The sequence below is a fragment of the Perognathus longimembris genome, chromosome 2, assembly GCF_023159225.1.
Source record: "Perognathus longimembris pacificus isolate PPM17 chromosome 2, ASM2315922v1, whole genome shotgun sequence".
NCBI lineage: Eukaryota > Metazoa > Chordata > Mammalia > Rodentia > Heteromyidae > Perognathus > Perognathus longimembris.
Genome location: NC_063162.1, coordinates 132,670,129 through 132,696,668, shown reverse-complemented (window position 1 = coordinate 132,696,668; position 26,540 = coordinate 132,670,129). Strand labels below are relative to the sequence as shown.

General features: G+C 34.5%; 1 protein-coding gene across 1 annotated transcript in view; it reads left to right on the top strand.

Moving 5' to 3' along the window:
- Pot1 (protection of telomeres 1) overlaps window positions 1–26,210 on the top strand; it is a 50,292-nt gene extending 24,082 nt beyond the window's left edge. Inside the window, exons 7-19 of the mRNA XM_048340160.1 lie at window positions 5,337–5,467; window positions 6,555–6,845; window positions 8,565–8,720; window positions 9,688–9,857; window positions 11,652–11,731; window positions 14,981–15,037; window positions 17,137–17,293; window positions 18,670–18,875; window positions 20,547–20,682; window positions 21,268–21,356; window positions 22,940–23,031; window positions 24,621–24,729; window positions 25,816–26,210. Coding sequence (XP_048196117.1) covers window positions 5,337–5,467; window positions 6,555–6,845; window positions 8,565–8,720; window positions 9,688–9,857; window positions 11,652–11,731; window positions 14,981–15,037; window positions 17,137–17,293; window positions 18,670–18,875; window positions 20,547–20,682; window positions 21,268–21,356; window positions 22,940–23,031; window positions 24,621–24,729; window positions 25,816–25,925 — 1,784 coding nt within the window. The 3' untranslated portion in view covers window positions 25,926–26,210. The remainder of the gene's footprint in view (window positions 1–5,336; window positions 5,468–6,554; window positions 6,846–8,564; window positions 8,721–9,687; window positions 9,858–11,651; window positions 11,732–14,980; window positions 15,038–17,136; window positions 17,294–18,669; window positions 18,876–20,546; window positions 20,683–21,267; window positions 21,357–22,939; window positions 23,032–24,620; window positions 24,730–25,815) is intronic.
- Window positions 26,211–26,540: the final 330 nt, after the last annotated feature.

The window sequence follows — 26,540 nt, the reverse complement described above, 5'->3', positions numbered from 1 at the left end:
ATACACACACATAGTATGAAGACTACACAAGAGGCAGGTAATGGAGGAATGGTGATCTATCAATGTTCTTCCTATACTTTCCATATTCTCTGTTGATATTAACTATTGAAAAAATAGATTATTACCTCTGTTGTTTTGTTTCCATTTGAGAAAGAGTATAAAGTAATGCATGATCAAAGAAACATTTTTCTTACGAAATCTTAACTGAAATTGTATGTTTGTTTGTTTGGAGGGAGCAGTGTTGAGCACTTAACTTCCTTAGAAAGATTGAAAATAATAAAACCTGTTTGGGCAGCTTGCCTTTGCAGTATCGAATGGGAAGCTTCTTCGTCCTAAGTTTTGAGTGAGATACCAGATCTTTTGGCCCTTTGCTCCACTAGAGTTTTCTTATTTTGTGTCCTTGACATTTTTTTTCATGAATAAGGTAAGACAGGTTAATCATTTTCCAGCTTCCATCTTCTCAGAAACCTTTTTTGTACCCAAGTAAATTTTCACTTCAGGACCAGATCTTGTTAACCATAAGATTCTTTTCTAGAATGTTGATGACACTGTATTTAAAGGAGATTAATGGAGATTTCACTGGAAATTCACATTGAAATTCCTTTGTAATCTTTTGAATCTGTATGTCCCATTTTATACACCAAGTTGGCAAATGAATCAAATCGGCACTGTATCTTAAAAAAGTTGTTTGCAACACCAGATATTGTTTTTAGACAGATTGTAAAATCCTTTGTAGTTTTATTTGAAGAGGGGGCTGTGAGGAACAGTCCCGGAATACTGTCAAGGCTGCTCTTGCTGATTCTACCTGCCACCACTTAGTGTAGGACTGAGCCATGCAAAGCACTATTTGGTGCATTGCACATGTCATCACTTATGGAATTATGAGAACCATCCTATGAGATGAGTATGAGATGGCTATGCCTTTAAGACCTGGGTCGGCTGGCTGCTGGCCCGTCTCACCTCCTTCCGGGTTCTGCCAGAAGAGATAGCAAACCAGCCCCCGCCTCTCGGCTGGGAGAACATGTCTCATAATGGTGCCAGAGACCTCAGAGACCCAGTACTTGGGGGCGGGGGGGGGGGAGGCCTGTGGTTTCTGCCCATAGAGGAAATGTGTGACATCACCATGATGGACATGCTCATTAGCCTATCGCTAGCACCTGGCCACTCCCTCCCCTTCGCTCATCATGATTGCTATAAGTCTGTTAGCCCCTCCCTTGAATACACAGAACACTCTCTGAAGCTTCTTCCAGAGTCCACGCATGCCTTGCTTCCTTGGCAGGTATAGGGAGGGGGAGGGCTTCTCGCAACCACACGCTGACCAAGGCTGCACGTGGACCTCGCCTCCACAGTTAATTCCTACTGGCCAGAGGATATACATTGAGGGTGATAGGGAACCACACGGAGGGGCAGATAGGCCCAGGATCTCTACACGGACGGAGGAATAGAGCTTAGCCCGGCAGTTGTCCTCATTGGGGAAACTAAGGCACAAAGAGCCCAAATGATTTTCACTGTCTACCACAGGCTTCAGAGAATTTTTACAATTACCATGGTTGTAGATAACAACATGCATTGAGTTTGTAATGATGATTCATCAGCTAGAATGTTCTTTAAATAATGAGAAAACTTAATTCTAAACCAGAAGCCTTTTCTTGCTTCAGCTTTAACATTCTTCAAAAATCTGTTATGTTTACTTGTCTGAAAAAATATCTGTAGTGTCTCATACACCATTTGTCATACATCTGATGTATATAATTTATTTTAGTAACACATCAGTAATCTGCCTAGCGGTAAATTATTTAAACTAGAAACTCCGTTAACCATCCTCCTCCAATCCCTAAAGCCTTGTAGTCCGATGCTTTGTCATCCTGAACTCTCACAATTAGGAACTGTTCACTGCCCTAGTAACTGCTTACTTCTCCCAGAAGTGGAACTGTATTAGAAAAAATGCATTTGGACAGTTTTGTTTGTTTCTAAAATTATTTGCTGCTTCTTCTGATTGTTAATCTAACTGAGTAACTTAAACACGAATATGAATGTTTATGAAAACTTTAGTTGAAGGCTTTGGAATGATAGTAAGCCAGTAGCAGTCTAGATCTTGCCCTGGGTTTCAGTTTTCCAAGCGCTGATTTCCTGTTTCTTCTTCCACTAATAGTTTGACTCTTTTCTAAGTAATTTCACAATTACATGTGGATCTTTATCATTCCACTAGGGTTTAACTCTTCTTCAAATACCTCAGGCCAAACTCCTTTTTGAGTCTCTTGTAAAAAAAAAAATATGTATTGTTATTATAAAAGTGATATACAGAGGACAGAGGGGTAAAATTACATAAGACAAAGTATACATTTCTGTTTGAACAGTGTTACCCCCCCTCCCTCAGTTTCTCCCATTCCACCCCCACACATTTTCAACGTAGTGTTTAGTATCACTGCTGCATTTGTTCAGCCTTTTGCCCATTATTTCTGTGTTCCCCCTTACCCTCCCAAAAACAGACAAAGAACAAACAACACAAAAGGAAAAGACAACAAAAACAGCAACAAAGAGATAAAAAAACCTCTCGTTTCCATTTCCTGAAGTTCATTTTGATAAATGTTACTTTATATGATCAGATGTACATATCTATTGAGCCTTTGTGATATCTCCTAAGAATATCTTCCTTTGGTCTCTGTGAATGCCTAGAGACGTGTATAATTTTATCATGTACCAATATATTCTTTTTTCTTTTACCATCTAATGTGTTTACTTGTAGATTTATAGGCATATTCTAGTTACCACAAATGAGGGAAACAATGCAACCTATGTTTCTTTGGATCTAGCTTACTTTGCTTAATATAAATATTTTCCAAGACTTTCCATTTCCTTATGAATGGCACAATATCATTCTTTCTGATGGATGAGTAGAATTCCATTGTGTTTATGTACCACATTTTTTTCATCCATTTGCTCACTAAGGGGATCCTGGTTGATTCCATACCCATTGTGGTAAACAGTGCTGCAAAATACACACAAAACATACCCAGCTCCTCTGGGAGAGAACAAAGGCAGTACTCAGAGGAAAATTTATAGTTATCAGTGACTACAGCCACAAACTGGAGAAATCTCAAATCAACACTTTCATGATGCACCTCAAACTCCTTGAAAAACAGGAACAAACCAAACTCCTTTTTGATCCTTATTGTTGAAGAAAGAAATCAGAGCATAGAAAGAAGTACATTTCATAGCAATGAATTATAATAGAATTTTTTCTGATGGTGTCTTTGGTCTCTTTATATAAAATAAATTAGCAGATGAAATTTCCTTGTACGAATAGTTTGATTCTTCATTAGTGGACACAATTTCAAGACAAATACATGAAAGAGTATATAAATATGTTATACTTGAGGTAAAGTATAATTTTACTTATTTAGCTAACCCTCAGGCCTCAATCACAATGAAAAGAGTATAATTTTATTTTCTTTGAAATTATCATTTATGTTTGTAAAAATATGCAACCTGGTGACATTTGAGTTGATCGTGCTAGAGTTTATGTCTTTTTAAGAAGTTAAATTACCTTATTTCAAAGTTAAACCCAATAATTTATGATGTATACTACTCTCTAAGAATCCAAGGTGTATAAATTGTTTAACATACTACTTTCTATATATAAGGCCTTGATATTTGTTAACCACTCAGTAATAAAATTTTCCTCCAATTGATGTTCTTATAACAAAGTACTTTGCTTAACTTAAGTACTTATTTATATTAATAAGATGTGTTTTGCATCTTACTAATTTTTATTTGATAATTCTAAACTGACATTTATTAATACCTAACTTTCTATGATAGCTTGACTTAATTGCAGACCCTTTGGTTAAACGTGAATCATTGTTAGAAGTCTCTGTGGCTTGGCAATTTGAATTATAAGCTGGGTGTGAAATTTATGAAAACCTTTTGTTTTTGTCACTTTCCTAAAATGTGAGTACTTAGCAAAATGTTCACCAGGCATCCAGAACCACATTACTGCTGAGTGCTCTTCTGTGCCACATTTAAATGTCAGTTTCCTCTTATTCTGGAATGTGGCATAGGCATCATTAATTCTGTGTTGATCATGATCATTAGCTATACAGGGAGTATAAATGCTGAACACTAGCAAATATTGGCACATGATAGCATGTAGGCTAAAATTATGGCATCAGGTTTGTGAGACTATAAATAAACAAGGAAAATGAGCCTTGTGGAAGAAGGAATTATGCCTTATTCACTTAATATACTCAGTGTGCGGTTCTTATAGGTGGTACTAAGTAGAGAATAAGTCTTAGATTCACTTATATACTAAATATTTTTCATTATACCAGTAAACAAAGTGTGAAGGGAGAAAAATGAAGGGATTATCTCTACTAAAACATAAAGTACTAACCACTAGAAATAATTTGCTAGCGTAGGGTAGAAGAAGGGAAGGAGTTCCTGAAGAAATTGAAATTCCAAGTGAAAGCCTTCCCTGCAATACTTTGTTTTTTTCTTAATCTCTATGCCCTTATTACTAGGGTCCTTGGAAAGAACAGGAGTGAATTTCCTGAACGTAAAGTTTTTTAAAGCACACATGAAAAAGTATCTACAATTAAACTTTTACTATCAATTTAAAATGCTCTGTGTGTGTGTGTGTGTGTGTGTGTGTGTGTGTGTGTGTGTGTGTGTGTATTTCCCAGCCTTGGGACTTGAACTCAGGGTCTGGGATTGAGCCTGAACTTTTTGCTCAAAGCTAATGCTCTACCATTTGGGTTATGGCTCCCATTTTGGCTTTTCGGTAGTTAAGTGGAGGTAAGAGTCTCACAAACTTTGCTGCCCAGGTTAGCTTCAAACTGCAACTTAAGATTTTAGTCTCCCCAATAGCTAGGATTACAAGCATGAGCCACCCGCATCCAGCAAAATTTATTTTCTCGAAACACATTATAATAAAAGGTTTTGCCTATTTAAATACTCTTATTCTAATGTATAAATAGGAATCAACCCCAGAACCACAGCCATGCTGGACAGGCATTCTGTCACTGAGACATACTGCTACTCAATGTATTTATTTTAGAGGTATATTTTCTTTGAATATGTTCATCTGCTTCATGAAGTATACATTTTGAAGTAATATAAAAAACTTTTAGTTTATAAACTTTCTAAAATTAATTTGGATCAAGATTAATTTGGAAACATTGAGAACCAAAACAAAAATAAACAAGTCTATTTTTCTTTTTCTCCCCATAGGCAGACTTAATGAATAACACTGGTTTAAGATTGTGAAATAAGCAAATTTGTATTTTACCAAATGTGTTGAAATACTAAGGCTAAATAAATACCTTTATATTTCCTAGATTACTGTTCAGTTGTAACAATTGTGGACCAGACGAGTGTAAAACTCACTTGCCTGTTGTTTAGTGGAAACTATGAAGCCCTTCCCATAATTTATAAAATCGGAGACATTGTTCGTTTCCACAGGCTGAAGGTATAGTTCATATTTGCTAAACTTTTGTATTTGTTTGGAGAGGCTTCTATGTTGTTCACTAAAGCTATCTAACACTAATTATGGTTGCATTTTGTTGTATTATATCAGGAAGTAAGAAATGTAAGTAGTATCTAACCTCAAATAATTTATAGTGGGATATTTCTTAATTTAGATTAATGGCCTGTTCTCTTTTCCTAGAAATGTATGGGTGCTTTAGTTCTATTCTTTCTTTTTACTTCCACATCTAAATTGATGCTGTAAAAGTTTTCCACATAAAATTTGATAAAAGACAGGAGCAATAGCTCATGACTTCTTTGTTGTTGAATTTTGGAGACAGAGATCTTATGATGTTGCCCAAACTGGCCTCAACATCTTGAGCTCAAGCAGCCCTCCTACTTTAACCTGCCAAGTACCTGCAACTGTAATCCTATCACTACTAACATCATATATGAGTTTCACCTGTGTTTGTACTCCTATTTTCCTTAAAAACAAAGCTAATATCATATGTCATAATATAACTATTTTGCTTGCATGGCTTTATTTTCATTGCTAAATGTTATGCTATTGTGACAATTCATCATAATGTATATTTTTTATTGTTGTTTTTGAACATTTAGGTAGTTTTCAAATTGTAGAAGTTAGAGTGTAATGAACAGTCTAATTGCATGTATTTTAGTGAATGTAAATGTAGGTATACACACATTTCAGTTGTTATGCTTTGTGAGCTGCAGTGCTAGAACCTAGGTATGCTTACACTCACCTGAGTTTTCAGAATGCCTATTACTAGTCTATACTCCCACCAACCACAGAAGAGAAGTTCACTTGTTGCACATTTCACTAACTCCTGGTATTTTCATTATTGGTGTTTTGTTGTGTAGGGTAATATCATTGTGATTTTAGGTTGAATTTTCCTGAAAATTCATAAACTTGAGAACCTTTTCAAGCTCTGAACCACAAAATATGTTCTAAAACATAAAAATTTGTATTTTGTTCATGTACAGAATTAATTACTCTGTTAATTTCTAGGTTTTGGTACCAGCAAATTATTTTGTCTGTACCTGTTTTCTCCTGTATCCCCCTTTCTTAGATCCAGCAATATAAAATGGAGCCTCAGGGCATCAACACCTCTGGGTTTGCATCTCTGACGTTTGAGGGAACTTTGGGAGCTCCTGTCACACCTCGCACTTCCAGCAAGTGCTATTCCTTCTCAGCTGGGGACCAAAAAATGGTAGAAGCCTTAAGAGTTTGGGCATCTACACATATTTCCCCTTCTTTAACCTTAGTGCAATTGTGTAATGTTCAGCCGATGCAGTATTTTGACCTGACTTGTCAGCTATTGGGCACAGCAGAAGTGGATGAAGCATCATTTCTTCTAAAGGTACATTTTTTAAAACAGACTCTTCCTATTGTTTTTATCCATGTACTTTTTTTTTTGCCAGTCCTGGGGCTTGAACTTAGGGTCAGAACACTGTCCCTGGCTTCTTTTTGCTCAAGGCTAGCACTCTACCACTTGAGCCACAGCGCCACTTCTGGCTTTTTGTGTGTATGTGGTGCTGAGGAATCAAACCCAGGGCTTTGTGCATGCTAGTCAAGCACTCTACCACTAAGCCACATTCCCAGCCCTCCATGTACTTTTGTATGTGAAAATATCTGCCTTCCTGTCAAGATCATTCGCTTTGTCACTTTATTCACTTTCTTGATTCATTAATGTGAATTTTCCTCCTCCTTACTGCCTGTCTCATAAGTAGGCAATGGATAGTTTCCAAATGCTTGTTATTCTGATCATCTTTGAATCAGCCAAGAAGTCATAGAGAGTGGACAGTGCTCTGTGTCCTTGTTCCCAGATGTGTTTGACATACTAGCCCAGAATTAATTTCCTTTTCTAGCACCCACTATTTTCATTCTTTCATATTCTTTTTTTTTTGCCAGTCCTGGGCCTTGGACTCAGGGCCTGAGCACTGTCCCTGGCTTCTTCCCGCTCAAGGCTAGCACTCTGCCACTTGAGCCACAGCACCGCTTCTGGCCGTTTTCTGTATATGTGGTGCTGGGGAATCGAACCTAGGGCCTCTTGTATCCGAGGCAGGCACTCTTGCCACTAGGCCATATCCCCAGCCCCTTTCATATTCTTAAACACTGATGTAAAGAAAACATTTCTATCTGTACCTTTTATAAGACTTTCCTAGTGAAAACCAAGGGGGGATGGGAATGACATACAGGATACATTTCCAACATAAGAATAAGTATTCTAAGAATGTTACCAAAGTGGGCTCGGTATGTGGCCTAGTAGTAGAGTACTTGCCTAGCATGCATGAAGCCCTGGGTTTGATTCCTCAGCACCTGCACAAAAAGAGCTGGAAGTGGTACTGTGGCTCAAAAGGTAGAATGCTAGCCTTGAGCAAAAAGAAGCCAGGGACAGTGCTCAGGCCCTGATTTCAAGCCCCAGGACTGGCAAAAAAAAAAAAGAATGTTAACAAAGATTCTTGGAAGGCTTTATTTGCAACATAGTAGTTACTGATTTATTTCTTTGCTTGTTTTTTGTAGTTCTAGGACTTGAACCAAGAGCCTTGCCTATGATATAGGCCAGGCAAGCGTTTCTTACCTATATGCTACATCTCTAATCTCTGAATCATTTAATGTAGAAAAAAATGAATCAATCCAATAAAGATTGTGCATATAAATTTAGCTTATCCTTATCATAAAATAATATGAATACATTAAAAATTATACTTGAGAATAATATTAAATTTTCTGATATAGTACTAAAAAAGAGAAAACCAAAAAACAAAACTGTAAAAGCAGTTTATATGAAAACACTTAAAAATGTATGTTTTATATATGAACAGATGAAAAAAGATAAGGTCAGTTGGTTCATGCTTGAGGTCCAGCTGTGTGACTTTCCCACATTCTTCATTTTTCATGTTACCTATCAGTCATATTTAGTCTTTTTACAATCAGAAATTAATATATATCACATTTAAAATATTACAGATATGTAAAAGCATTTATTTTAAGTAGTATTACCGAAAAGGAAAATGGTTTTGTGGTGATTTTTTTTTTCATGAAGATGCTTAAGTTTGCTCTGTCCTCTTTGTGTCAGGTGTGGGATGGCAAGATGCCACCGTTTCCATCGTGGAGAGTCTTGACACGAGAGTATATTCTTGAGGGTGACTTAAATCAAATAGACCGTCTCCAGAATCTGATAATAGACGTCGTAGTCTATGATAACCATGTTAAAGTGGCAAAATCCCTTAAGGTGAATAGCAAAGTGTTCACTATTACCGCTTTAAATTCATGGGGGGGGAAGGGGTTGTGGTTGTATGTTAATTTTATAAAATATTTTGATCATTTGGTATATTTTGGTTCAATGTATTTTTGTGACAAAAAGTTTAGAGACTAAATTAACTTGAAGTTTATTTCCTTGAATTTTAAGTTATAAAATTTGTTTTAGCTAATAAAACATGTTATAACAGTTATAAAATGGAATGGACATTTCTTAATTGGAAACATCTCTTCTAAGTATGTATATAACATATAACATATATATTTATAAAACATACATCATCATAATTATGTTTGTATTAGTTATCCAATGAGTAATTTGACTATTTTGAGGGAAAGACAAAATTTAAAATATTATATCTAAAGACAAATTCAGTGACTGGTGGAGAACAATTCAATTATTTTTCTAAAGGAATAGTGAAGTGGAACTATGACTCAAGTGATAGAGCACTAATCGTGACCAAAAAAGACTTAGGACAGCACCCAGTCCCTGAGTTTAAGCCCAAGGACCAGCAAAAAAAAAAAAAAGCAAAAAACAGGACAATAAGGAAATAGTGACTTCTTAATATGCATAGTTGTATTTCTATATTGAAGTAAGCTTTTAGATCTTTAAGCTATACTTTTATAACTATTATAATCTCTTTAATTCTGTTTTGAAATAATCCATTATTGACAAAACTAAACAGCATTGAATTTTTATAATAGATCATTGGGTACATTTCATAATACATTCAGCCAAGTTTTAAAAAATACAACACTGCCTCCAGAAGGAATTTCTGATAATCGCAGTTTTTTCATATTTACAGTTTATAGAAATAAGTAGCATTCTGTCACTTAAATTTTATTTAAAAATGAAGCATAGTAAGGAAGACGTAGTAAAATAAACCCTCATGTGCTCATCATTCAAACCTATTTGTAAATAATAAACGCTTGGTTTTTAGGTTGGAAGCTTTCTCAGAATCTATAGCCTCCATACCAAGCTCCAGTCAGTGACTTCAGAGGCCCAGCCTTCACCATTAAGACTGGAATTTCATCTCCATGGAGGTACCAGTTATGGCCGGGGAATCAGGATCTTGCCAGAAAGTAACTCTGATGTGGAACAATTGAAAAAGTAAGCATTTTGTGCACCTGTTTAGAAACTGCAAACAAAGTTTTCATAGAACTAATTCCCAAGGTAATACCGTCCTTTGGGGATTCGGGTAGGTTCCTTGTGTCATCCTCAGAGCCTCCTTTGCCTTTCTCTACTGACCACTTACCCTATTCCCTTTGTAGCTGGGTATCAAAACAGACCATCCCTTGACACTTGTCCATGCTTTTTTTTATTAGATAAGTTACATGAAACAAACAAAATGATTTTAACTTAGTCCTGCCGAGCCAGCCAGCAGTGAACGGGAATCCTGACTGAGGGCGGCGAGGATTAAGGAAAAGGAAAAATACAAGACAAGAGAAAAAAGACAAGAGGCAAAGATGGGGTACGGGAGGTCTGCATCTCGAGATTGAGACTCAAGACTGCAGCCAAGTTTATTCTTAACTTCCAGTTTATATGCAGTTTTGGAACCAGGGAATAGCATAGGGTTGTTAAAATTTAAGAACACACAGGGGCTTTGAAGTTCACAAACATTTGATTACAGTAAACACAGGAAAAGGTAGATTAACATAGGAATCTACTCCAGCGGACATAGCAAGGTGCAGACAATGGCAAAGCAATTCCAGATAGTGCCCGTGAACAAAGGTCCTTGCATCTGGTACATCCTAGCGATAACAGCACAGCCAGTGGTAAGAATGAATCTAGCTGCAAGTTTGGCTCCCGACATTCTGGCGACATCAGCACAGCCAGAGGTCAGTATGAGCTTACTTGCTAGCTCAGCTCCGGACACTTAGTAACAGAGCAAAAGTAGCAAGGTAAGATTTTTTTTTGCTTCTGTTTTTTTCCCAGTCCTAGGGCTTGAACTCATGGCCTGAGCACTGTCCTTGGCTTTTTTGCTCAAGTCTAGCACTCTACCACTTGAGCCACAGCACTACTTCTGGCTTTTTCTATATATGTGGTGCTGAGGAATTGAACCCAGGGCTTCGTGTATACGAGGCAAGCACTCTACCACTAGGCCATATTCCCAGCCCAGCAAGGTAAGATTTTTAACAACTAAAGTTCACTTATTTACACTCAGGCCCTTCTTCCCTTTGCCTTACTCTAAAAGTAAATAAAGTAGGATAATCTATTTCAGCCAGAGGTTAGAAAACTTGATTACCTCTCTAGAATTCCAAACCTACTTAATCATGTTTCCAAAATTTGTTAAAATATGTCACAATTTGTGAACAATTTTAAAACATTTTTTTCAAATGTTTAGATGAGCTGAAAAGTAAATTATATCTTAAACTCTGTTGTGTATTCAAGTCCCATTTTCTTGAAGTGTAACTATTAATTGCTGTCCATTTTCACCAGCATGGTAGAGAAACTTACAAAATAAAGTGTGTATGTATTTTCACGGATAGAAAACATTTTTCTATAAATTGAAATGAAATAACTACACATCTGAGTTTTCATTTGTTTTAGTGTGTCTTTAAACTTCTATTTTACTAACTTTGATAATTTTGTTCACATTTCCAGTAGTTCATGGAATCTAGAAAGATTTTTCTAACTCAGAACATCATCCATAAAATACTCAATCTTTTTTGGTTTGCAGTATTTCATTGCCTCACTGTTCTACTTGTATCTTAAACTCTGGTTTTTCTTTTCAATGTCTTTGGAGTCTTCAGATAATCTAATGAAAGTTCTAGGCCATTTACTGAAAACACAAAAAAAAATTATAAAAAGTTTCACTGATCTCCTGAACTTTTGTAGTAGCACCAAATGTATTCATATCAAGTGTGTGTTTTGAAATTTAAATTTATATTCTTTAAATTTTAGAGCTTTAGAATCTGCAGATTTGACAACCTGTCAGCACCATTCAACATCACCTCATCCAGAGCATGATGCAACCCTTTCAAGTAAGAACAGTTTTTACTTTAACAGTGTTGTTCCTATGAAGTATCGTAGCCTTCTTAACATAATTCACTTTTCTTCTTATCTCTGTCTCTCTTATTTTTAATTCACATTCATATTTTAAGGAACACGCTAAACTTTTTATCTGTATCTCATACAAAGGTAAACATAATTCTTACTGAAATGTTATATAACATTTTATAGTGTATAGTGATTATTTGATTTAGAGTGGATATATGTGTGTATATAGATAGATATGTACATATTTTTTCTGTATTCTTAAAAACTTAATTTTTGAGATAACTATTATTGTCTATGTGAATACACAATAATTCATATCTAAAGATTTAAGCATCCAAGACACAAGATTTCTTTTCTTTTTCACTTTTGTCTTAATATCTGATTGTACACTCTGAGTCTAGGTTATGGTTTTAACCCCATGTTTGTTTGTTTGTTTTTTAACAATCAAACTCCTTCCTTACTCTGATATAAGAACCATTTTGTGGTTATTTACTCTATTTCCATAGAAAGTAATGATACACAATGAAATTAATAGGTATTCTTGGGTAGCCACTTAGTAAATGCCTGCATTCATTATTATTTAATCATAACAACAGTTTTGTACAATGTATTATTTTCTCTCTGTTTAGAAAGGGCACAGAGCTTTGAGTGACAGGCACTGTATAATTTTTCCTATAATTATTTAGCTGTTAATTGAAGCCAAAACAAATTTCAATGTTCATGCTTCCTTAAATCTCTCTATTTAGAAGCATCTGGGAAGTAGCATTTTGCTCTCTTGTTAAGGTCCCTGTGTATGCACTACCTGTAGGGGTTCAATTTAGTTTAATTGACAATCATTTAGTGACAATATAATTTGTAATTAGTTTATAAAATTGCTTTTCTCTTTTGAAAATATTTTTGTATTCTTAAATTAAAAAATGATACACAACTTAATACCAAATTGAGTAATTTTCTTTCTTTTTGCCCTTTAGTCCTTGTCCTCTGAGGAAATATTAACAGTTTAATGTGACTTCTTGAATATTGTTACCGACTAATGGAGTATACCCAGGAGGCAATCATAATGTTAGTTTCTTTAAGACTATTTTATAGAGCTTTGTCTGGCATGATCTAAATGGCTCAACCTTATTGTTTTCATTGTTGTACATTGTTTCATAATAGAGCCATTCACCCTTTGATAAACATTTAGGTTATTACCTGTGTTTTGCTCTTATAACAAATGCCTCTATAAGCACTAAACATAGATATGTATTTCTGTGCACTTATTTAAAAATAAACAACCCACTCCTAAAAGTAGAATTAGTGTGTCAAAGAGTAAACACACGTTTTATTGTGTTTTAATTTATGCTACCAGATTATTTATACAAAATGTTATAGGAATCTGTACCTACATTGTTGTGTAGGACAATATTCTTCTTTCCTACCCTGGGAGGATTGGATGTTAATTATGTAATATTTTGAAAATGTAGCTGGTAAAAGGTAATATCTTAAATAGTTTCTTGACTACATTAAAGCTGAAAAATCGTATATATTTAAAACAACTACTCTTATCTGTTTTTCTTGATATTTGTCTGCTTTTACCCTTTACCTGATTTTCTGTTCGATTCTTTGTCAGTCTATGGGAGACCATGTATGTTTTTACATGTGTTTTGTAGTCATATTTACTGCTTTTATTGCTTCTGAATAATTAGTATATCATTCACTTCATTTAGCATTATCTACTAATTAAGTCGAGTTGAAAAAATTGCACCATAACAGCTTGCATTGTCCCTTCAAATTCTCTTACCTGGGGTTCTTATGTTACCCACTGGTGATGCTCAGGAGGAAGGACTAGTCATACAGGTGCTGGGTGTGATACCTCATAAAAAATAACATACAAGGCATGTTACTGTAAATAATAGAACACAAGCAAAATGACTGCAAAATACTTTTGTGTGTGTGTATGTGCCAGTCTTGAGGCTTGAACACAGGGTATGGGCATTGTCCATGAGCTTCTTTGGCTCCAGCTAGGATTACAGGTATGAGCCACCAAATGCCCTTCTTCCAAAATATACTTCTGTGAGTCTTAAATTCCTCATTTGTGAATTACAAAGATTTTTGATGTCCTAAATATGCTATTTATCAGGCCATTGTATTTGTTTTTATATGTTCTCTATTTAACCAATTTCTGTACTTCAGTCACAATATATTATATGTAATAATGAGTTTTTAACATACAGAAATGTTAAAAATTGGACAGCAAATAGTCTTGTTCCCACCACCTGTAGTTGGTTTCATTGTAATCCTTTCCTCTGCCACCTATGGGTATCTCCATTCTTCCTCTTTTTCATCAGTTCTTACTACTTTCAAAGTAAATTGCAGATATTGGTAAATCTCCTAAAGACACTATGAATGTAATTAACTAGCCTTCAGTAATTGCTTAAAGTTCTTTTTTTAATTTTGAAATAAATTACGTGTAATGAAGTGATACATTACCATGTACCAGACTATGTGTTTTGACTAATGCCTAAATGTACATAAAACAAAATCCCTATGGGCCTTTCCTGTTTTTAGAATATTAAATGTTACTCTTTTGTATGTGCTATATGTTTCTGAGATTATCTGTACTGTTGTATGTATCAGTACATTCTTTAATGCCTTGTAATATACTATGAACTTCACATTTTTTAAATCGAAATTTATAGTTGTACCATTTTTATTTCCTTTTTCAGTTTACATTACTGTAATGTTTTAGTCAGAAGTCAAGTGGGAGTAAATATGCCTTTATTTCTAGACTTCTCATTTATCACTTATTAGTACATAATAGTATATTAGTGACATATACATCCCCTTCCTACTAATTTCCAGTTATTGCACATTGTTGAAAAGAATTTTTCTTTTCCTTTGAACAGTTTTGTCATTGTAATCAGTATTGTACTGTCTTGACCACTGTGTTTTTAAATTATGTATGTAATCCTCCAGTTGTCTTCCTGTTTAGTTTTCTAGATTTTGTGCATTTCCACTGAAGTGACAGAATCTGCATCTCAATTTTTGTATTAGGGCCTAACCTATTTTAATTAGAATTGCATTAAATTTATAGATCAATAACAGTGTTAAACTTTCCAAAACACAAAGCTCTCCTGTCTCAACATTTATATTTTCTTCAGTTTCTCTCTTGGTGTTTTATAGTTCTCAATGTCACATTAAAATTTTGTAGAGGACATAATAACTACATTTCCTTTTTTGTTCTGTTACAGGTTCTGGATCTCTGTCTTTACATGATGTTGAAAGATGTCAACAAAGATCTGCTACAAGTAAGCCATGTATCATTTTGGGATAAGTCATAATGCAGTCATGTGAATATTGAAGTTTGTTCTTCCACTTGTGACAATAGACATACATGGGGGTAAAACTATGACTTTATTTAACTTTTATTTCTTTTTTATTGGCCAGTCCTCACACTTGAACTCAGGGCCTGAGCACTGTCCCTGGCTTCTTTTTGTTCAAGGCTAGCACTCTACCACTTGAGCCACAGTGCCACTTGTGGCTTTTTCTATTTATGTGGGGCTCAGGAATTGAACATAGGCCTTAATGCATGCTAAGCAAGCACTCTTCCTGTTAGCCACATCCCTAGCCCCTGACTTTTCTTTCTTTCTCCTTCCTTCCTTCCTTCCTTCCTTCCTTCCTTCCTTCCTCCTTCCTTCCTTCCTTCCTTCCTTCCTTCCTTCCTTCCTCCCTCCCTCCCTCCCTCCCTCTCTCCCTCCCTCCCTCCCTCCCTCCCTTCCTTCCTTTCTTTTTTTTTTTTTTGCCAGTCCTAGGGCTTGACTCAGCGCCTGAGCACTGTCCCTGGCTTCTTTTTGCTCAAAGCTAGCACTCTACCTCTTGAGCCACAGCGCCACTTCTGGCTTTTTCTATATATGTGATGCTAAGTAATCAAACCCAGGGCTTCATGTATGCAAGGCAAGCACTCTGCCACTAGGTGATATTCCCAGCCCCCACTTTTATTTCTTTACCTGATCCTTCACTGGTATAAAATTCAGATGTATGTCTCTAACTGAGTGCATATTTTAAGTCATGTATCTGTAAAGTTTATAAAAAGTATAATTAGGCATAATATTAGCTTAAGTATGTGGTTATGGTTTTAATGAATGTGGTAAATGTTTTTGTTTTGATTTTGCCGGTCCTGGGGCTTGAGCTCAGGGCCTGAGTACTGTGCCTGGCTTTTTTGCTCAAGGCTGGCACTCTGCCACTTGAGCCACAGTGCCACTTCTAGCCTTTTTCTACATATATGGTGCTGAGGAATTGAACCAAGGGCTTTATGTATTCAAGGCAAGCACACTTGCCAACAGGCCATATTCCCAGCCTCGGTAAATGGTTTTAATGATAGTGGTTTTAATGAATTCCTTGAATACCATTGTACTCATAAAGAATTTCCTCAAGATATGCCCCAAAACTTTGTTAGCAATAATAGTATGCCATATACACTCTTCTATTACTTCAGTAAGATGACTAAAAGTTTATTCATTTCAATGAAGGTTTTGTTGGATTTAATCTAGGTACAAGAAGTAATTGTCCTGACCATTTGAAATCCCATCATGCAGTGGCAGAGTGCTAAGTTAGAACATGTAAGAGGCAAAATGAAAGTAACTGAGTTAAGCTGAAGTTCCTAGCAGTTTTGTACCTATCCTAGTTTATAAACCGATTCATTATTAGTTTATAAACTGATTTATCTCCTATGCTACCTTTTTATAATTAGCTTTTTATGTTTTCTCTATTTCCCAAGATATTGCCCCTAGAGCTTTTCTTAACCATTTTTTTCAGTGTGAACTAACCCCTCCCCCCTCCACCTTTGCTGTCACTTTCCAAAAGTCATCCTCCTCTACTTTCTGTAGGACCCTCTTGACAATTAGTGTGAATATATATATATATGTACATATGTATATATAAAATAGATCAATAATGTCTGCTATTTGAAATATCGGGGAGAAGAGCTTATTTAGAAAATATGTTTTGTTACATTCTTTTGAGCAAATGCTAATTACAATTTAACCTGTTGCCTAAGAAAGATATCTCAGAGGTCAATATTTTAGTGAATATTTGAAAATATTTCACAGTTAACATTTTAATTTTCATAATGAAAATTAATTAATGGTTTTTGTTGGCTAGCATATCTCTGTTAGTCTCATATAAAAATTCTTTCTACACACTTACAAGACAAATTCTTTCTTATACCACGTACCTAGTATTTATTGGGTAGATTCATTGGGTATCTTCTGTATTCTTTGGATGTAAATTAACAGTTCACAAGGCTTAAATTATTTAGATTTCATAGCATATATTCAGTATGGGAGGAGTTATGATATACTAAAGACTCATAGATTATCTTTGGATTTAACATTAGAATATTTTATAGTACTTACAGATCATCAGCATTTGGAGAAAACACCTTTATGTGCCATTTTAAAACAAAAAGCTCCTCAAGAATATCGAATTCGAGCAAAATTGAGATCATATAAACCAAAAACACTTTCTCAGTCTGTTAAACTTCATTGTCCTAACTGTTCTACACTGTAAGTATTTTCTAAACTGAAAAAATTTTCATGCCACATTATTTGAATTCATACATGTCACTTCATGAAAATAGTTTTAAGTTTAGTGCATGAGTAAATTATTAACCTATGTATAGTATTTTATTTAAAGAATGATAAAGTGAAAGTAAGAAAATCTAAGAGGGTAAATGCTTCTAATTCACTCTCAGAACTATATAAATATATATGTGTGTGTGTGTGTGTATATATATATATATGAGTCTTCTTGAAATGTAACCAAATGTTAGTTTATTAAGTTCTCTGAAGCCAGATAGCTTTTCTAAAACAAGCAAAACAACTACTTTTTCCTTTCAACAATTGGAGAGCAGCTCAGAGATTTTAAGGGATTACCTAGTTGCACAAGAGAAACCTAGATTTTTTTTTAATTCTAAATCCTGCTATATGACTGTTTAAAAGTTAAAATTTTAGGAAATTATGGTTTAAAGAATAGGCCATCCTAGATAAGTGAGAGTAACTGGAGTAAGGAAAAATCAGGGTTAAGCAGCCAGGCTTTGAAATTGTTAGTGGTTATTGTAATTAAAGGTAGAGATTTACATAGGCAAAATTATCAAATATATCGAATAAAATTTCTCTCAGATAGTCTTTTTTAATTTGGGTAATTTCGATTTTTTACAGTTTACAGCTTTAATTAATGAAAATATTATTATGGATAATAATGGTAATATGTTTCCATAGGTTGGATGGGGGAAGAATTTCCAAAGTGTTTCAGAACATACCTATAGTACCAATGGACTTCTCTCCTCTGTGACTGTATTTTGAGTATGAAATTATAATTTGTTGGTACCTACAACACAGGAAAAGAAAGTCCTACATCTGTCTATTTTAATACATACTAAGATGGCCTTGTAAGAAGCTTGATGGAGGAGGAATGGGAAGTTATTGGCTAAAACGATGCTTTGGGATTATCTGCAGATTTTATTACTCATGTTATTTCAGTTCTACTATTACTATAGGTAAATGACAAGAGTCTAAGTGGGAGTACAGACTAACATACAGTTGCAGCTCATCTGGGTTTCATCAAAATGATATTTCTTTGGGGCCACAACTGGCCTTTAAAACAATTTATGACTACAGTGCTACCCAGAGCCACCAGGGATTTGCCTGAGGATTGAGACAGTTCCTATGGAAATTGTCGACTCTATTCTGTTCTCGTGAAAACCTAATAGAATTTAGCCAAAGGTGAGGATAACAATGGAAAAATAAGCATATATAAGCAGTGTATTAATGGTATCTGGACTCGCAGATTATTGTACATATATTAATTAGGTAATTTGTTAAATTGAGGTCTTCAAGATTATAGTAAAGTTGTTTTCTCAAACCACTGTCAATGATGTTAGGCAAGAAGTTCCACATGAAGACAACTTAAGTATAATTCTGCAAGATGCTTCAACTAAAGCCCCAGATACTAAACTACATAATACATTATTATATGATTCAAAAACCTGGAGCACTGAAGATCAAGGAGGGCGAAAAGTAGCTGTGCACTTTGTGAAAAATAATGGTCTTCTTCCTCTTTCAAATGACTGTCTCATTTTAGTCGAAGGTAGGATCCATGGTAATTTTGGTTTGTTTTACAACACTACTTGTACACCTTTATTAAAAATTAATTACTAATAAAAGTATTCTACAGACCAATTAGTCCAGAGGAAGCAAAAATACTTCCAATATAGACATCCCAAGATAGACTATATTCTGTCATCTGGATTTCAATGTGTGTGTGCATGCATGCAGACACATAGATTTATCTGAATATCATTTTAAAATTACACACTATATCATCTTATACTCATCTTTACATTTATTCTTTTTGTTGGATTCCTTCTGCAATCTTCTCAATTCCAAGATGATATAGTTGAGTGGCAGCTGCGAAGCTGATTTCTACTTACATTAGTTGTTTTGGCCTCTGGATGTCACTGTTGTTTCATAAAAATATCATGAAACTTATCTTACTGATAACTAAAGACCAGAGCATTCAAACAAGGAATGGACGTATCACAAGTATTAAAAGAAATAAATTTTACTATGTTTTTCAATTTTATGTCCACTCTGACATTTTCTGTATAACAGTTTATGCATAGAGCGTATATTTTTCTCATGCTTGATTTAATGATTTGTTACTTTCCTTGAGGCTTTTTCTTTAGTTCTCTAATTTAATTTTCATTAGAGAAATAGTTTGTTTCATTTTATTAATATACTTTTCGTTATTATAAAGTATTACCATTTTGCTGCTGACATGTCTTATTCATAGAAATAACACATAATAATAATGTGTGAAAACACATTTGAACAGTTTGATTTTTATGAACATAGTTTTTTCTGTTAGTGCAGGATACAGTTTGTCAGAAGCCACTCTTATCAATATTTGTGTTTGTTTTTAGCCATTGCAACAAATACTGCCTACCTCTTATGTAATGAAGTTATCATTGTGTACATATCAGCTCATTGATTTGTCTATTAGATTGTAAGCTCCTTAATGACAGGATATGTTGTTGTTTTTTTAAAAAAATTTTTACCTAAGTATACCTAGCATGTAATTGGCTCCCAGTAAATGTTTACTGAATAAATAAATATGTCTAGAGAAATAACTTCACAGGGTTTTCAATGAAAATTAAATGTGAGTTTATATAAATCTTCTAAGCATAAGAGAAAATCTTCGTGGCCTTTTAGCTATTACAATGACTTTGTAGATTGATTGTTAGTCATGATCCATGAAAGAATTAATGAGCTGAATTTTGTTAAAATAGTACCAACAGCTCAGAAAAATATAACTTTCAAGAGATCACAGACACGCCACAGTTTGGAAGAAAATACTTACAAAAGGTATAGCGTAAGGCCAGGAGGGCCTCTGTTTTAGGACTGCCTAGGCAGATGGGGAAAATTATAGTTGGGGAGTAGCCCATAGCCCAGACAAAAAGTTAACAATATCTGGAATATGCCTGTAATCCCAGGTTCAGGAGGGGTTTAACTAGATGGATTCACAGTTCAGGGCCAGCCCCAGGGAAAAAACACAAGATACTATCCAAAAATAAAAATAAAAATAAATAAAAAATGAAAGCAAAAAGAACTGCTACATCATTCATGTGGTAGAGCACCTGTCTTGAAACCATGCAGTTTCTTGTCAGTCTCGTCAGTGTTCACTGTTTCATGTCTTAATAGGTACTGAATTTCATTGGCATTATATTTGTACTACTAGGGTTTACTTCTTTTTTAATAGGTGGAACACTCGGTGAAATCTTTAAACTGTCCAGAAAGTTTCACAGTGTAATTCCTGTGAGATCTGGCCAGGAAGACCTGGAGATCCTTGACCTGTCAGTACCGTTCCTCATACAAGGAAATGTGTATTACTATGGGTATGTTTCCAACTTGGAGAACTTCTGAAATTAAAGCCTAAAATTTTAGTGTTTTATCTTCCTAGTCACTGTGTGTTCAACAAATGCTTCCTGAAGTGCCTACAAGTATGTACAGACAGTTCCTTATTTAGAATGGTTTGACTTCTGACTCTGACTTAATATAGTAAGAAAGTGATAGACATTCAATAGGAAACATACTGTAAATTTTGATATTTTCCCTATCTAGTGATAAATAATATTCTTACATGGCTCAGCTGGACTCTATTCTTAGACACGGGGCCTTGCTCTATCTTTCTTTCTCACAGCTGATAATCCACCTGTTGAGCCTCACCACTAAGCTGACATTTTCCTGGTGAATCAGAGGTGGAGTCTTGCAGACGGTTTTGCCTGGGCTGGCTTTGAGCCTCTATCGTTTAGATATCAGTTTCTGGAGTGGCTAGGGGAACAGATATGAGCCACCAGCACCCAAGTATAGTAATACTAATTTGCTTCATAAAACTATATGTGCTTAAATAGCAAAAAGTACTATAACAATGAAATTACATCATCTAAAATAGTTATTATTTTTTCTTTCATTAATTTCAGATGTAAAAACTGTTCCAGTTTGCGGACAATACAAAATTTAAATTCCCTTGCCAATAAAGCATCATGTATTTCTTATTCTGTGGCAGAAGGTTAGCCAAATTTCAATGTACTGCAATTTTATGTAATATCTTCAATGTGTGTGTGTGTGTGTGTGTGTGTGTGTGTGTGTGTGTGTGTCTGTATTTGTGGAAACATAAGACTTAGCTACTCAAACTTTTTGTAAGTGAAACTATTTACAGTGATTATAATAAACTACGATATATTTAAAATACTTGCAAGATCACTTACCTACTGGTATTGGTAGTAATAATGTATATTTTAATATTCAGTAACTTGTTTTCACCGATCATACAGATTCTCTTATCAAGCAATATGTTCTCTTAATTTTGAGACAAATACTATATTTTAGCATAGTGTCCCTCTGTGTTACTTTAACATGCTCCATGTTCTGTTTTCTACAATACTTACAGAACATCTATTTCCTGTCTATAGGCTAAATAGGCTTTGTACACTGACATATCTGTTGTCTTTCATTGAATCTTTGGTTCTTTAAGCAGGTACTCCTACATTCTTTGAAATTTTGCCTCTCAGTAACATTCCACTCTGTTGATGTTCTTTTACTTTTTTAACCGTTGTATTCAAAGTTTGAGATCTACTAAATACACTTGATGATTTAGAAAAATAAAAATCACTAGTTCCTTAAAATTGGAAACCCAGTTTCATTCCACTAGACTGAAATTTTATTGCATAAGTATTTACTTGTATACTTAGTTATGTTTTCTTCCTTTTAAGTATGACTGTATGGTCTTGCTGTTTCATATTTTGTTTGTGGTCCAGTGAAATCTCATGTTATTTTCATATGATCTCTTTAAAGTAAAGGTGTTCTTCCTGTTACATCTATAATAGAATTTTATTGGCTGTGTGGTCCCTCAACAAGGAATTTAAATTCATCCTTCTTGGTTTTGGTTTCATTTTTAACCATTTTAAGAAAGTTTGAAACCTAAAAATTAATATCTATTAACAATATCTATAAAATAGTGACATTCATGCTTCATATTTACATACTTTCTTAGTATTGATTGGATATAGGTTCTGTACATAGAAGTTGTTAGATCATTGTAAATATGCTGTCTTCTACTTCTAAACACAGAGGTCTCCATCTGAGCCTTTGTATTCTCATGGGATTTGGCATCTCTGATTCTTTATTCTTACTAAATTAGGAAATTCTAGATTCTGATACTTTTGTCTATTCAAACAAATTACATCTTAAAAAATAATAAATACATTTAAACTACAAAGGAGAGGCACCAAATATTTAACTATCTTCTGGTTTCATTTTTTAATATTCTCATATTTTAACTTTATTTTTCATAAGATTACTATCCAATGAATTATGTTTTATGTGTCAATTTATGGTTGATATAAAGATATCAACTCATATTAAATATATGTTAGTATCCAATCAAAGAAAACCTGTTTTTTTATAATGCCTTCCAAAGTGAACTTGCTAAGTGCATTTATTAAGTTGATATTGAAAAGAGTCATCTGTAACTTTTCTTGATATATTACATTCTGTTTTAAAATTTTTCAGATAATAAAATAAGGCAATTTTAACATTACTGTGATAATTCAGAATGCAGACTCAACATTGCTTCTTCATTTTCTTCACTAGCCCTGGGTGTTGTACCCCTCCGTTATGTGTTTGTTATGACGTTTACTCTTGATGATGGAACAGGTGTGTTAGAATCTTATCTCGTCGATTCAGTAAGTAACAGCCAGTAAAGATATTCCTAAATTTTTAAAAAAAGGCATATTTTAAACTTTTTTGTTATGTGGTAATTCATTGTTCTTTTAGGACGAGTTTGTTCTAGTGGCTCTTCTTTTGTGAAATTAGTTAGAAGATACTAGCTCTATTTCAGATAAACTTAGCTTGGTCCTTACTCCACACCTGCTGTGAGTTCTGTGCCTTAATAACTGTGCAAAGAAAATAAGATCTGGCTTGATACATAAAATAGTGGCAGTACCAAGAAATAGTCTCCTGAGGCTTTGGCTCCTTTTTTATGTTATTACCATGCAGGCATTCTTAAATCATGTACATAAAAATACAACCTATGCCACAGCTCAACACTACCCCACAAAGGCTCAGTAATAATAATACATCTTTGATACATTCTTTCTTCTTTATTCCTAAAAAGATTTAAGGCAAATTAAGAGTAAAAGCAAATAAATCTGAAATTGTTGGTATTTATCTTTTTAATACAACATTATAAATCATAACATTTGAAAAATAAGAAACTGAACAATCAAAATTTGAGGAGTGATTTTCCTTACCTTGCAGAAATTCTACTCCAAAGCCAAAGAAAAGATACATGGTCACACTGTGTGGGAATTATTTTACTCATCCCTCTATTGTGCTTCTTTCACCTTCATATTTCATAGTAGAGAGAATGAAATTACTTTATTGGGGAAATGGGTATTACCCTGTGAAGCTAGGGGGAATTCTACAAGACAGTTGTCAATTCTGACACATCCTAAGTCCATAAGCCCCCTAGACCCCTCTTAGTCTTGATAATTGTTTTCATGGTAATGAAGTAATCTCTGGATTATAGATTGTATTAATTTCTCTGTAACAATGTATAGTAATATACATAGAACATTCCCAGATAAGTAAACCTAACCCAAATCCGGGTAGGCCAAGAGTTGTTATTTGGACTCCATCACATGTATATATATATAGTTGACCGCTTTCATCCTCCTCTGTGATCACTAGTCCCAAACTCCCTCACCCTAAACCACATGGTCAGAGCAACCAAAATCACCAGTATCCCCCCAGGGAAATAAAGCTACTTTCTGCCAGAATGACTTTAAGATTGTTCCCAAATGCAGAGGGCATAAGGTTTGGGTTTTGTATATATGGGAAAAGAATACAATGTGACAGAGTAAATTTTTCAACCGTCTTCATAACTCATCTAGCTCCAGTCATGTGCCATCTTCATGATAGGGGTTACAGTTAACTAAACAAAGAAAATAACTTCTTCTTTGACACTTAAAGCAGAGAAGGAAAAAAAACTAAATAAATACATACTGTATGGTGTATGTCCTTAAGTCAAAGAATTAAACAGGACTTTATGTGTATATGTACATCAAAGTTGGTTTAGGGTTCAAAGTAGTAAAATCATATTTTATAGTTCAGAATTATACTTTGGTGTATGAATGCTTCAATCTTAACAGAATGCAATCTTTTAGGTTACTTTAACAAATTACATAATATTGCACATGCAATATTTCATAATTTATTGTGATTTTAGAAAGATTAGATTCACTAATTCCATTTCCTTCACAACTTTTTCAAGGATAAATTTTTCCAGATTCCAGCCTCAGAGATCATAAATGATGACGACCTTCAGAGAAGTCTGAGCGTGATCATGGATAGGCTTTGTCCTCCAGGATTAAAACTCGGTGGTAATAGTTCAACTATTCTCAACTATCTAATCTCTTCACTTTAGAATGAAATTTCAACATCCAGCTTGTCAAGTACTCAGCAGTACCTCTGATACCTACTGACATATCAGACAGAAATGAATAAAAGAAGTCTGTAGTCTTTTGAAATGAATGAAGGAGAAGTAGTTTTGGTCACAAGCACATTTGACATTGACTTTATGCATGCAGACATTTGTTGATATTATACTTAGAAGAGATGACATTTTGACCAGAATCATTATCTAAATTAAACTACATCCAGCCTAGCTTATTTATTGATGAATTATCTACATCTTCACATTTTGCATGGTTTTATTTTACAAACTTCAATGACCCTTCTCTGTTTATACATGTCTTCCTGTGAATTTGTATAGATTGCCACATAGCAGTCCCAAAATGATAGTTGTTGTACGTCTGTAACAAAATTTAACAAGGTTTAACAAAAGTTACCTTATTTTTAAGTTTTAATTTAAACTTTTTTGAAGTTTTTAGGTAGGTTTCTAGGAGTAAGAACATTGACTGGGCCTGATAGCTTTTGCCATATACTGCCAGATTGGTTTTCAAAATTATTTCGTATATCTATACTTCTGCCAGCAGGGTAGACGAGTATCTTTACTTTTGCCAGAATTTAGGACTGTATCAAAGGCTTTTTAGACTTGAACTTAAAGAAAAGCAAAAAAAAAAAAAAAAAGTCTTCCGGAAATACATAAATAGTTATACTATGAAGAAAACCAATGTTTGGGTGTGGTAGCTGTGGCTGCCAGCATTGCTCTGTACTCGCTACCTGCTGGTAAGTCCAGCTGGCCAGGCATCGGGTCTCAAGCTGTTTGGACGTTCTGGTTCAGTTGCTTTTCAATCATTTTGGGGAAAAAGAAATAAACAAAAAAAAAGAGGTCAATAAGTAGTCATCAGGGGTTGCAATAAAAATTATTGATGAGATCGTTTGCTACCTTAGCTGTCAAATATTTACATCACTTTTATATATTTGAGGAAAAATTCAAATTCGTGGAATTATTTGTAGAACTAGATGCATTACTGGCTAAATACCATTTTCTTTTCTATTTGTAGATTCATATCCATGGTTAGAATGCTTTATCAAGTCATATAACATCACAAATGGAAAGGAGCAGCACGTTTGCTATCAAATTTTTGATACGACAGTTGCAGATGTTGACTAATACTGCCAGTGAATTCATTATCTGTAAAACATTGTAATTTTTGAAGGTGGCACTGCTATGGATGAAATTCCTATAAAACAAAGGAAAATGTCATCGGCTTTTAAAATACCATTCAAATTTTCATTACTCTCTCAGATTTTTTGTGTAAATAGTTTGTTACCTGAATAGTGCTTTCTTATACATATGTAAAAAATATTTTGGCTGTTCAAAATGTACAGCATATTACCTTTCAGAGGTGTAAAAGAAAAAGGCGTTAGATTAATAAAGACTGTGTATTCATTTGAATTATTCAGTCATTTCAGGAAAGTTGTCAAAAATTCCCTCTTTGGACTTTTCCATATCTCAGACTATTGTTCTGAATTGTATTGTTTGCTTCTCTCTCTCTCTCTCTCTCTCTCTCTCTCTCTCTCTCTCTCTCTCTCTCTTTCCCTCCCTCCCTCCCTCCCTCCCTCCTTGACAAGGAGGGGGATTGGGAGGAAAAAGAACTGGGAGAAAAATGAAGGAGGGGGTGACATTACTCAGAAAGAAATGTATTCATTACCTGACTTAGCAACTGTAACCCCTCTGTATGTCCCCTTTACAACTTAAAAAAAAAATTGACTAAGATAACTATTG